This window comes from Xiphias gladius, chromosome 20 (assembly GCF_016859285.1).
Source record: "Xiphias gladius isolate SHS-SW01 ecotype Sanya breed wild chromosome 20, ASM1685928v1, whole genome shotgun sequence".
Classification (NCBI taxonomy): domain Eukaryota; kingdom Metazoa; phylum Chordata; class Actinopteri; order Istiophoriformes; family Xiphiidae; genus Xiphias; species Xiphias gladius.
Window position 1 is genome coordinate 20,664,572 of NC_053419.1, and position 12,666 is coordinate 20,677,237.

Sequence of the window (12,666 nt, forward strand, 5' to 3'; positions counted from 1 at the left end):
AATGTTTTTTAAGATTAAATTGCAGCCTCACCTTGACCTCCTGTGACCTCGCTGTTAGGCTGTATACCACCATTGCACTCTGGGTTCCCGTTAGATAGATTGTCTGGGACAATCAAAACAATACCAATTTTAACACTTTAATCGTGATCACAGATATGCTTAGCCTCCTCACACCATTTCTCATCGAATCCATTAGCAGATAAAATGGTTCCATTCCTGATAACTCAATAGTCGCACAATGTCGAACCCCTAAAGTAGGATACCACCTGCATGGCCGAAAGCTTATTTAACGGCGTTCTCTGCTGCCTCCTTTACCAATTAGTTGTGTTTCAGAAATGTGAATTAGGCTTTATCTGCGATGAGCTAGGAATGGCAAGCTCACATGGCATTATCCATTAAGCATTGATTTATTCAGGGGAAGGGCACACCATCACTGCTTCACATTGATAGAGCCACACACACACACACACACACACACACGTGGGAGTTGTCCAGTGCAAATCAACCCCGGTCTTCTACTGCTGTCCACTGAGCAGAATATCTGTCCAGCTGGGGGTTTTGTGCTTTTGCTTTGCCTGAAGGTAACAGAGCAGACGCATAAATGAGGTGTTTTTGTGTGCCTGTGTGACAGAGAGAGTGATGGCTGGTGGTTTTGACTGAGGGGTTCAAGCTGCAGGCTGTCAAGGTCTAACTGAGGCGATTTTGCCTTTGATGCTGGGCGCGAACAGCAGGTTTATAGTGGTCTTAACCTGTTAATTAAAGTCCAATTGGATTCCTAATGAGGGGAGAGATGTTCTTCTGTTTGAGGCTGTGTGGTAGACGTAATTCTCATGATATCCATATGGACAGCTGAAGGCGCAACCCCCTCCTTACGGCTGCTTATAGTCTCAACTAGCTTTACTCAGCACTCTCTTTCTTTGATTTCAAACACACTGTTGTGCTGAGATAGCAAACCTTTACGATACAAAGGCCCTGTTCAGCTGAGTAGCCCAGCTGAGATACCCGAGACACTGATTGTGCCTTCTTATTTTTTTTGTTTGTCGTGAGTATTTGCATGGTGTGCACAAATAATCAGGTTACGTAAGGTGAAATCTGGGACACTGTGCAGAGGATGTGCCACAAGGTGCTGAGCAGGCCCCGCTCGTTCGCTCACTTGCTCATTTGCTTGGTTATTTGAAGTGAAGCATCATTTGTTTGACAACAGCAAAGAGACTGTGTTGACATCCTTTTGCCATGTCCATCTAAGCTTGACAAATGAGGGTATTCAGCCTTAAAAGATCTCAATTCTAGTTGTTTTGTTACTTTTTTCTGTTTCTTTAAAGATTCATTAGGAATCCTTGCACAGTACAGTGGGACTCTTAACTTATTAAGGAGTAAAATGGGAAATTGTTCATTAGTCATGTTTTGCGCAGTGAAGCGTTACTTTCATCCGCTCTGCTTGGCAGAAATCATATATATCCTTCTGTCACTGGATGAGCTTGTTAGATATGTTTTTGTGGCTAAATATTTCTTGTCCTATTAAAAACTCAGTGGATGACATACCCAGCAGCAGACTATATATTATCTGATTTAAATACAACTTTTACCTCAACTTTGTTCCCATGTTTATTATTTGTGTTATCTTGATCCCATGCCATTAACTGCAGAGCTTTTTCCCGGGTCCACACTGTATATTCGCCATCCACACAGATTACACTACCTGGGCAGTTGGAGGTAATGTTTGAAGAACTCCACTGGGACACAAAATGCAGGGCAGACTGGGCTGTGATGGTGTGCTTCTTTGAACCACTGTTCCCTGCTCACTGAGAAAAATGAGAGATGAGGTGAGAGAATAGTGCCTGGTGAGACAGGAGCAGGATAAAGTTACTCCCTTTCTTGCTTATTTTAGGGGCTATTAGAGATCTCTCCCTTTTGATAAATGCCAGGATGCTGGGGGACATGGAAAAGCACTGTACAGGTGTTTGATTGTCATGAATTTTAAATGTCAAGAAACCGGTGACTGCTTCCGTGATGGATTTTCTTTTTGCCTTAGAGCCAAGCCATAATGTCACTGTAGAATCTTTTGTCTTTTATTTTTCAATTTTACCATATATTCAAGAATAATATCGTGAGTAAGTCCTTACTGCTGGGTGTTCTTAATTCTCCAGAGGGAAAAGGAAAGTGAAACTTAAGCTGAATGGGTCAGACTCATATTGGCAGAAGTTAACACCTTCCTATATAGTAAAAAGAGTGTTTTCAAATGAGAGATAAGCCTTTGAAAATGTTCAAGGCTTTCATGAATCCTGAAGGCTGATCTTGAAACCTCAGAAAGCTCTTAATCTCTACTGTAAAGCTGGAAGTTACACTGTGGAATATAATGTCCTGCAATCAGAGTGTCACAGGTTGAACGATGATGTATTCTTGCACTGCACAATTCACTTTGAGTTTGGTTTTGACTTAAATTCTTCTAGTATAATGGCTGCAAAGTGGCACGATGTGCTCACTCATCAGTGATTGAATATCCAGTGGACAGGATGTACTGGCTGAGCTGGCAAAAAAAAAAAAAAAATACAAAAGAAACCTGGAGAAAACATTGCAATGTTAATCAAATAAAATTATTTATACTGTAATTTAGTCCTTAAATTAGGCCTTTCTGTAAAATCCATCATTGGCATATTGTTAATATTCATAAAGGGGTTCTCCAGTTATTTAGTACTCCATTTCCGGGAAGTTGCCAGAGAGAGATTTAAAGAGGACTAAGAGTCTACAGTCATACAAGCAGCTATGTGAGGCTGCACACAGGCACAGCAAAGTTTGGACCTAAATGCTAACATCAGCTTGATGACCTTCTCACAATGACAATGCCAACATCCTGGTTTTTACCGTGTTCCCCATCTTATTTTACCTTATTAGCATGCTGATGTGCTAACTAACACTCAACACAAAGTGCAGCTGAGGCTGAAGGAAATGTCATTAGTTTTGAAGCTATTTGGTCATAAACCAAAAAGTGCTGGACAAATTATAATTTTGAATGGATGATGGTGCCAGAGAACGGGCTAAGGGATCACTAGAGGTTTTATAATGCATCCTGTGGGGAACATGAATGTCCAATGGTTAAGACATTTTCACAAAACCACAAATGTTAACCACACATGTGCTAGAGTAAAAATAATTAGGATACTCTGTGAGGGAACCATGACTCTCCATGTAGATGTTGAGAAATTTCACTGGATAAGTAAAAACTTTGACATGCTTGTAGCCTCCCCAGAGACATTACGATTTGTTCTTTTGGTAAACAGCAATCCATCCACTAGTTGTAAAGACACTTCACTAAAACCAAAACTGTCGACCTCGTGGTGGCTCTAGAGGAAAATTCATGAGATCACAAAAGTCAGTAGCCTTCATCCTCTGGAGACCACGAATGTGTGTAACACATTTCATTGCAATCCATCCAGTAGATGTCGAGATATTTCAGACTGGACCAAAGTGGTAGGTGGTGGCAGTAGAGGTTAAGATACTCGGACTTTTAGAATCTGAGATGGGTCAAGCTCCAAAACTGGATCCCACAGTTCTGATAACGCTCACGTCTTTCAACAAACCCATTTTTTGAAGCAGATTTATGTTAAAAATTTTAAGCCCCCAAGCCTGAGCTGAAACCTTTGAGTTTTTTTTTTTTTTTTCAGACTTTAGAAAAGTCCCTCCAGAGCCACAGAAGACATTATGCACCTGTATCCACAGGCTAAGTGGTGCTCCTTGGCTAACTTAACCGATCTTCATGTGAAAAATTGGTGGAGTGCCCCTCCAACATGATAAATATAGATGTAGTGCTTTAGAAAATGCCAACTGAAAAAGCAGTCTATAAACTTAATTTATCAAGTGTACCCTGTACAGCCTCCTCTTTACATCCTGGATTGTTAATGCAAACGAGTTAAAAGGCACTGGGGTACTATGGCTTAATGATTGTGAGGAATATTACATTTTTCATCCAGTGCTGTGGTATTAAGAAAATATCTTCCACTGCTTTCATCACATATGATGAGAAATATCACATTTAAATACCAGTTCTTAAGCACAAAGAAACTGTTTTTGCCCATTTGGAAACGAAAGACTGTAAATGAGCCAATTTGTGGGAGAGTTTCCCTTGTAGGATGATATTGAACTCTGGACTGAGTGCACTGTGGTAAATGTGATTTTTAGAAGGCTGCTGAGTCTCAGCGGTGAAGTAACACTTGACTCATCTGAAATAACATATCAGTATCTCATATTGCTGATATACAGATGTCTCACACACTTTGTTTTTTTTTGTTTTGTTTTCAACCACCAGCTTTTACCGACACACCTCTCTGTGTTCAACAACCATTTCTACTGTTGATGATGTCAAACTCGAGGTAAAAGTCACTTTGCTGTGCTGCTTTGCTCACTATACAATTTGAACAGTCTCAGTAAAAGCTCATTTTGAACTAGACAAAATAAAAGCAGTGGCAAGCGTGCAAGAAGAGAAAAAAGCTTCAAGAATATCACCCTTCATAATCAACCTTGTACATAATGACAGATGATTAATGATATTAATACAGAAGCCGTGCACCCAGGCAGGATATTAACTTTTTTTATTGCATCACATTTTCCCCTGCCAAACATTTAATAAAATGACAAAACAGCACTGTTAAAAATAAAGTTCTAAATAAACTAAATCTTTTCGCACATACAGCCACACAGCAGTAATTTATTCATAAATTCATTCAATAATAAAATCCCACTTTCATTTGTGGTCTATGTTAAAGTTCTGAGCAAGAAATGGAGGGAAAAAGTGAGAAGAAGAGTAGAGGCTAGAGAGTAAAGACTTTTTTTCCTAGGGTTTTACTTATTTATCGAGCCTCCTTACCAAGTAAACTCACATTAGAGTGAGTTGTCAGGTTGCCAGCGTGATTGCAGCCAAGACTGTATACGCCACACAATGCCTTTTAATTATGTCGCTGTCTCTTCTCTGTCAGAAAAGACAAAATGGATCAGAGGCTATGTGGGAAAGACTAAGCAAACAATTATCTTCTTTTGTCTGCTATCGCTGTCAGTCATCGGAGACTTGCTTCCTAAACGACACCAGAGCAAAAGCAGAGCATGGTCGCTGATAGATGAGGTAATAATGGCGCTGCATATAACATGTTAATAAAGGCACTTCATATCTGTATCTGTCATTACTCAAAAGTGACTTGACTGGTCTTGCGATAAGGGCGAACTAAGTGAAAAAATTCAAATGATCTAGTGGAGGCTACCTGATTTTACCCCCACTCCTCAGAGGTGTAGCTGATTAAACTGATTCAAGTGGTTCGCTGAAGAAGAACAGGTATGAATAATTTTATTGCCAATAATAGTTTGCCGTTAATATCTGACACAAAGAACCAAACGAGCTCCTGTTGTCTGAATAAAGAAACGTCTCTGATTTCATGCAGCGCATTGCGTGAGTAGTTTTTCCAAACGGAGCGGAATACAGTGAAAGAGTTGGTTACCTTGCTGAGAAGTTGGTGGTGTGTGGTCTGTCGCTTGCAACTTTTCATCTAACGGCTCACGTTAGCTGCTGGTTCCTGCTTCATTACTCCCTGCAATATTTAAAACGGATTCGCTGTCCAAAAAAATGCAGAAAATGTCTTGTTTTGAAGATGCATTTTTGATGAACCTCCGCTGTCAGCACTAACCTCGGCGACAAAAACATTGCGTGCGGTGAGATTGCTTCAGTCCTTCGCCATGTTGAGTTCTTATGTGAACTGGCAGCGGCAGGAAATGTTCAGCTGGTTTTACAACTGGTGCGACTGTCGGAAAGTGAACAGTAAACGGTGAGGCTGATATCAATGACAAAAAACTACAAACGGCAACAAATCACACACACGTGCTTAACTTGAATAAATGAATCCCTCCTGCAGAGTAGGCAGTTTGAATACTGTGTGGGGATGGTGGACTCTGACGCTAACAATGAGAACAATTAGAGAGGTTACTGCAGAATGTTAATGCACTGGATGGCTATTGCTAAACATAGATTGTATCAAAAGTTGTGGTTTGATTTCATGAAAATATTGGAGGAGCCAAAAAGATGATAAATTGAATGGCTTCGAAGCATATTCTGCTCAGCGGCTCACCTACCGATGAGACGGTGGGAGATCAGGTTGACATACGAAGCAATCAAAACAGTGATGTCTCTTATTGTTTGTCAGGTATAGTGTTAGCAAAGTTTAAGGGAAATATTTTACGCGAACAAAGTATCGAAGCAAAAACAGTCACACAACCAGACATTACTGTTTGTATTGCTGTTTAAATTGGTTCTGTCTATCATTGATCCACGGTCACTGAAAAGCAGAGTCACAAGTTTGAGTGGATTTTCTAGGATTATCCCTGCTCTCTGCACTGACATACATGAGTCTAAAGCTTATTTGTCATATTTTTAGTTTACCCTCCTCATTTCTATGGTGGAGGAGAAGTCTTCTTGTGAATTCTTTGACACAGTGAGTATGTAAGGCATACTCAAATGTTTGTGGCATTTATTTAGATGAGTTTGTTCCCCTCCTAAGATTAATGTGTGTGTGTGTGTGTGTGTGTGTGAGCAAAATCTTAAGGAGAAGTGTTTGATGGGCTAGAAATGGGAGACGTTTTTTGTCAGTTTGACATCCAGGTAACCCAATTTTGCTTCAGCATGTTTAGGCTTTGATTGCTGGGAGAGCCGAGGGGAGCAGTATCTCCCGTCTGCCAAAGCCAGGCTGGCAAGCTGTCAGAAAACCGATGAAGATACATACCTGTATACCACCTAGGTGTTTGTTGGGATGATTTTTGCGCATGTTCAAACACACTCACTCAATCACACACACACACACACGCACGCACAGAGACTTCATTAAACTCTATCTTACTCTAAATGAGAAGTTCCCTGAGAAAACTGTGATTATAAAACTATGACTTGGCATTATATAAATAAATCTGACTTGACTTGAAAAAAAAAAAAATTGGTGGTTCGTTTTCACAACAAAATATATTCCTGTGGTAATTTTACACTCTACATATGTTCATTTAAAATTAAGTAAGAAGACAAAAAACATCAATCTACGGTTTCTACAAAATTCCTGCAACTGCTGTGAAATGCTTCCCATCAGAAATATTTATACCTGGCCAATCTTTAATACATATGATTAATGTTGTTATACATCACATCTTCACTACACCACTCCTGGGCACTCATTTACAATGAGCGCTGTCCTTTATTTTTGATTGATGTTGAGTTTTAAGGAATAGAAACACTGACTTTTTTTTTCTTTTCTTATTAATGTAAATGTACAGGAGCTGCAAGTACGGTAGTCGTCCTCTCAGCATCCTCTGCGTACGGCCCCAGCAACCTACACCAAGAAGATAGCCCTGAATGTTGCCTGAGAGACGAAACCCAGGACAAAAAAGGTCATGTCAGGGTGACCCAGATGAGCATATCGACATGCTGAGCAACTCAGATCTTCTCTATTCCATCAGAAGTGTTACATTTGCAAGCAGCCACTTTGTACAAAATCACTGTAAATACACCTAAAATACAAAGTAACCAAGAAATCTTTCCAAAGGCGAGCAAAGTATCAGACATCAGCTCTTTAGTTCTATTGTCCGTGCTTTGTGTTCTGATAGACTCTGGTGTCATTTTCATTCCACCAATGCTAAAACAACACAAACCTGATGAGATACACCCACAAACACGTCCTGTGCCCCTCCTCATGGGGATGCCAGATAAATCTTGATGGGGAAACGTATGATTAGCGCTTTCCCCTTCATTCCACCATCCAGGTGTCCGTAGACAGGGCTCCTGACCCCCCCGATCTCTCAGTGGGGCTGCTGTCAAACAGATAAGAGTTTGCTCACACTTAATGGCTCCCATGTGTGAGTGTAACTTTGAGTGTGAAGCGGGGTCGTAGCTGCTAAAGAGAAACCATCGTCCTCTTTCAGATGTTTTTCCTGCTTTGTTTGAGCAGAAATTCACCGAATCAAAGCAGGGAAATCAAGTCGTCTGACTGTGAAGTAGTCCATCAGAGCAAAGAGTCAACATTTCTCTGTTCATGTTTTGATTGGACAACATCTGGCATGTGTGTAAGGAGAACCGTCTTTGCCTGGGAGTGCTTCAGTTGTGGCACACACATTATGATTGCGCGCACGTGTGTGTGTGTGTGTGTGTGTGTGTGTGTGTGTGTGTGTGTGTGTGTGTGTACTTGCGTGTCTGTTGTGTCCTGTGAGATGACGGATGAGAGGTTTGCATCAATATTTGAACAAAGTGCTCTGGCATCTCTTTCTGTTGAGGCCACGCTGTTTTTAAGACTCGGAGAGGCAGAGCAGAAATGTCTTGCTTGTGTGACTCCATTTGCTAAAAAATTACAAGTCTGAGTAGATTTAGAGCTCCGGGCATTTCTGCAGTGTAACTGAAGTCTCTGTGAGACTTGCCTGGGGATAGAGAGGAGAGGAACCAGCAAGGAAACAGAGATGTGATTTTAAATAAGATTAATAATATAACTCTGGCTATTTCCTGGTTACCACACAAATGAATCCTACCTTAGTTTAGTTTAGCAAAATTCTGGAGTATCATGGCAACCTAGCCGCACTTGAACTAGACAGTGAAGTCAAAATTTATGAGCACAAGCCGTGTGCCTCCAGCTGTTGTGCATAAAACATGGTTGCTGAGCAGTTCATTACCTGTCAGCTTGTCAGAGGGACACCTCTACTTGTGGGCTGATTTGCTTTGATGTGGTTCAGTCGTGGTCAGTTTCTGCAAGACACCGGGCGCAGTCAAGTCTTTCACGTGTTACCGCCTTTCTCGCCCCGTTCGCTGTTGTGCGGGCAAGTCAGGAGATCCGGACTTTGCCTGTCTACCTTTCCCCTGTGACATACCTGTCATTCAGAAATCCCTGCAGACACAGGGGAAGTGGGGTGTTTGGGGTGTACATCGCACAAGGTTGTGATCCTCCGCTGGGCCAAAGTTGGCTGAGGAGCCAAAAAGAAGTGCTTTTCATTTTAGACTCACAGGTTTAGAAGCATTTCCTGAAAGTGCCGAACATTTTTTTGTCTTCCTGCCGTGCACTTGGATGATCTGAACAGATGCTCCCCAAGTGTTTCTCACTATCTTCAACACCCACCTATCATCTGCTTCACCAGCCTCCCTCCACCCCCATCTCCACTGCTAGCTTCACCTCTGATCCTCAATCTCGACCATCCATCTGCTGCACGGAGCTGCGTCAATACTGCCTATGAAGACAGCTCACACTGGGCATATATAATTAATACAGCTTTGACCATTGCCAATCTGTATTTATTCATGTATTTACACAGACACATTAGCCTGAAAGTCCGTGTTTACACAAAGTCAAAGATACATAGCGGCAAGTAAAAGCCACAAAATTTGTCCCCGTTCACCAACTGACCATGCATCTTATTTCTCACACCTGTTACTGAAATGTGAGCATGGTGAAGTATTTAACAAATGGTTATGTCACTGACTCTTAATTAACAAACAAAGAATTGATTAGTAGATTTGTTTGTTAATTCATGGCTGAGCAGCTGCTTTCAGCTTAACAAAAGCAGTTGAAGAACTTTCTCGTGCTTCCTTTGTTTAGCATCTCAGTAAAATAGAAGTAGAGATGCAAGATATCTGAGTAATATTTTAAAACTGTAGCCAGAGGCACCTTAACATTGCTGAGGACCCCCCAGTTTATAATGTACTCTGACGGTTTGTGTTAAGGGGGGGGGGTAAAGAGGCATTGGTATTTCAATGCATATATGACGATCCCAGGTGAGAACGACAGGTGTCCATAGACTATGTAGCTATATTAAGCTACATAACTCAAATAGCCTTCCACTTCTTATGGAATTAACAGCAGAATAAAGCAGCAGAAAAGGCAGCGATGTATAAAAACCGCAGTAGTAGGCAACGGAATAGTTGTTGATGCTCTCCTCCGTACAGTGAGTAACAACAATCACACTGTGAGTCTTGTGCACCGCAAAGTCCTCCACAATCTGCTCTAAACCGACCTCTCTGCGAGTTCATTCTCAATGCAGAATGCAACCAGTCCACTCAGCCTCTCAGGTCTCACTGCGCTCCTCCAGGTTTTCAGACACTGAGCTGAAAGAGCTCCGCAGTCACAGCGGGGATTATCAGCAACAGCGGAAAGGGGCTGCACACCTCACTGACGGTAAAACTGAACGTAGAAGTCACAGGTGAAAGATTCACCGTCAGTATTTTGGCATTAAGCGTTTAGCCAGACCCAGAATGCACCTCTTGGTCACTCAACATGGCAGGTGTGTTTGATTTGTGACACTTGCGGTGGTTGCCGGGTGGTGCATTAAATCAGCAGCTTCTTCTTTGCTGCAGCTGCTCATTTGGCTCTTTTCATTTGTTGCCTTCTCACACGGTCAATCATAACTTCATCATGTGACTCGTTTTTATTCTGACTTGAACTTTAAATGTTGTGAAGTAAAATTACTTGAGTTAGAAAATACTTAAGTAGGGGGAAACCACTGATTTTTACAAGTACTCCAAAAAGTAAAAATACACAAAAAGTGACTTTGTTGCAGTAACGCGAGTTAATGTGACTTCCACCCCTGGTCATTGATGTTGCTGTTCTGTTTCTGCAATGTTTCTAGTAGTTTAGTCTGCTGTCGTGAGAGACTACATTTTGCACAAGCAGTAAAGTTATGTGCACGGTTAGCACCTTCCCTGCAGTATACCGTAGGTGCGGCGGAGCATTTTGTATGATGATGAAAAGCCTGTCACGGTTGGGCCTCCAACTAACCAGGGGCCTCATGGGAAAATAAATAAATAAATTTTTAAACTCATATCTTGAGAGGCCCGGGGCTCAAGCCCCGGTAAGCTGGTGCATTAAGGTGCCAGTGACTGTAGCGCTTCTGGATATTGAAGGATGGCCAGTTCCTCGTATATAAGAATAATTCTGAAAATGAGATGTACTGTAAAATGTTTTAGGCTTCAAGCTACTGATTATTGGATACCACATAAAGGCAATATGGACTTTTATTAAAGCCATATATTCTCTTCCTCTCTCTGTTTTGCTCCCTTTCTTTTACGCTGACACAAACAGATACAAACACTTTTTTTTTTTTTTTTTCTGTTCATGCTGGTTAATTTGCATACAGTATTAGTGGGAGATTAGTTTTTGGTACCTCCCACCTGTTGGATGTTTGAAATCAGAGGTCACTTATCTGCCTTTGTGACAATGGGTATTTAAATTCAATCTGGTTCAATGAATGCCATTCATAAAGAGCAACGGAAATGGCTGGCACAAAAGGAACACAAATGAGTAAACTTGTATTAAAAACCATCAGAGCATAGAGAGTGGTAGTATTGTAGTTACTGAGCTTGCAAGGTAATTTATATCCACTATAACTGTTTTTTTTTTTTTTTTTGAGTGTATCAATACAACTGATAAGACCTGTTTTCCCAAATCTGCCCACAACCAGGGTTTAGTGTAGGTCACACTCTGCAGGGAGGAACATTGTACAACGTTGTACAACTATTGTACCAGCAGATATGGTATCTAGTAGCGCCATAGCTGCTATAGTGCATTATAGTAATATAGCGATATAAGCGATACCGGCATTGATGTGTAGCACTTTGTGCCATGAATTCAATTCTGTACATGGCTTAAAAAGTGTAGGTTGCTGCACACAGCAACATTTCAAATGGTGACCAAAAAGGTGCCTCCATTTTCAAAAGGTGATCAAATTTAGGAAATAAATCCTAAAATCTTCCTAAAACTACAGCAAACCAATTATAATATTGAAACCTGACAACCCTGTTAGGCAAGTGACATGAAGCCGCAGTTGTGAACCAAGTCTTGCATAAACAATGACCCATAATAACCTAGGACTAATTGTTTTTTTGGGATTGTCAAAAAGCCATCGGTTCGATGTTGTGTTTTCAAATCAATTTCAAAACTGTGTGTTGTGTGTGTTATAACAACCACCTCCCCACCTCCTGTAAAGTGCAGCAGAGGCAGGAGGTTCAGGTTCAGAAGGCAAAGGCCACTTGAACAAAGAGGATCCCGCTGCAGTCAATTCTGCATCCCAGAAAGTGGGACTGCTTACCATACGGGAGCCATTCAGACTCTGCGTACAGGAGGTGGGACGTGTGATCTTGGATTACACTGGCTTTTTGGACTTTTTGTCGTTTGTGGATTGTGTTGGGTGTTCAGGGGTTACAATGCGGTGAGGGCACTTCTTGTTTTTGATATCCGGTGAGCGGAATCAGGCCATGTTCCGGTTGAGACTTAAATTGTTAATGTTAACTCTTGACAGCAAACTCAGCTCACTTTCAAAGATGGTACCCAAAAAACCGTTGCACATTTCTTCCCTAATTTTGAATGTATGTGACACTATACAACTTGTTGTCTTGTGAGATCCACCAGCATGTCCTTATATTTGTAATATTTTCCTTCAAGCATGAGTTGTTGCATCACTGGATGAACTCGCTCTTGGCCATGATCTTGAGTCTGAGATGTAAGGTAGGAAAGACGGTGCATGTCATTTACAAATTTGATGACATGGGGGTTGGCGTATAAACTCTTGTGGCTGCTTGTATACAGAACAAAGACCAGGAGGAAGAGAACACATACCTGTTGGGGCCCAGTGTTTTCTGTAGAGGCAGTTGGAGGACCTACCTCTGTCCCTGAT

At 41.4% G+C, this 12,666-nt stretch overlaps 1 protein-coding gene across 7 annotated transcripts in view; it reads left to right on the top strand.

Annotated features, from left to right (window-relative positions):
- Positions 1-12,666, top strand: part of unc5da (unc-5 netrin receptor Da) — a 150,426-nt gene that overhangs the window by 72,940 nt on the left and 64,820 nt on the right. For 5 of the 7 annotated variants that reach the window (XM_040157592.1, XM_040157594.1, XM_040157593.1 and 2 more), the window contains exon 2: positions 7,297-7,410. The exons of the other annotated variants lie outside the window; for them this stretch is intronic. In XM_040157592.1, the coding sequence (XP_040013526.1) occupies positions 7,297-7,410 (114 nt within the window). The remainder of the gene's footprint in view (positions 1-7,296; positions 7,411-12,666) is intronic. 7 annotated transcript variants of the gene reach the window in all.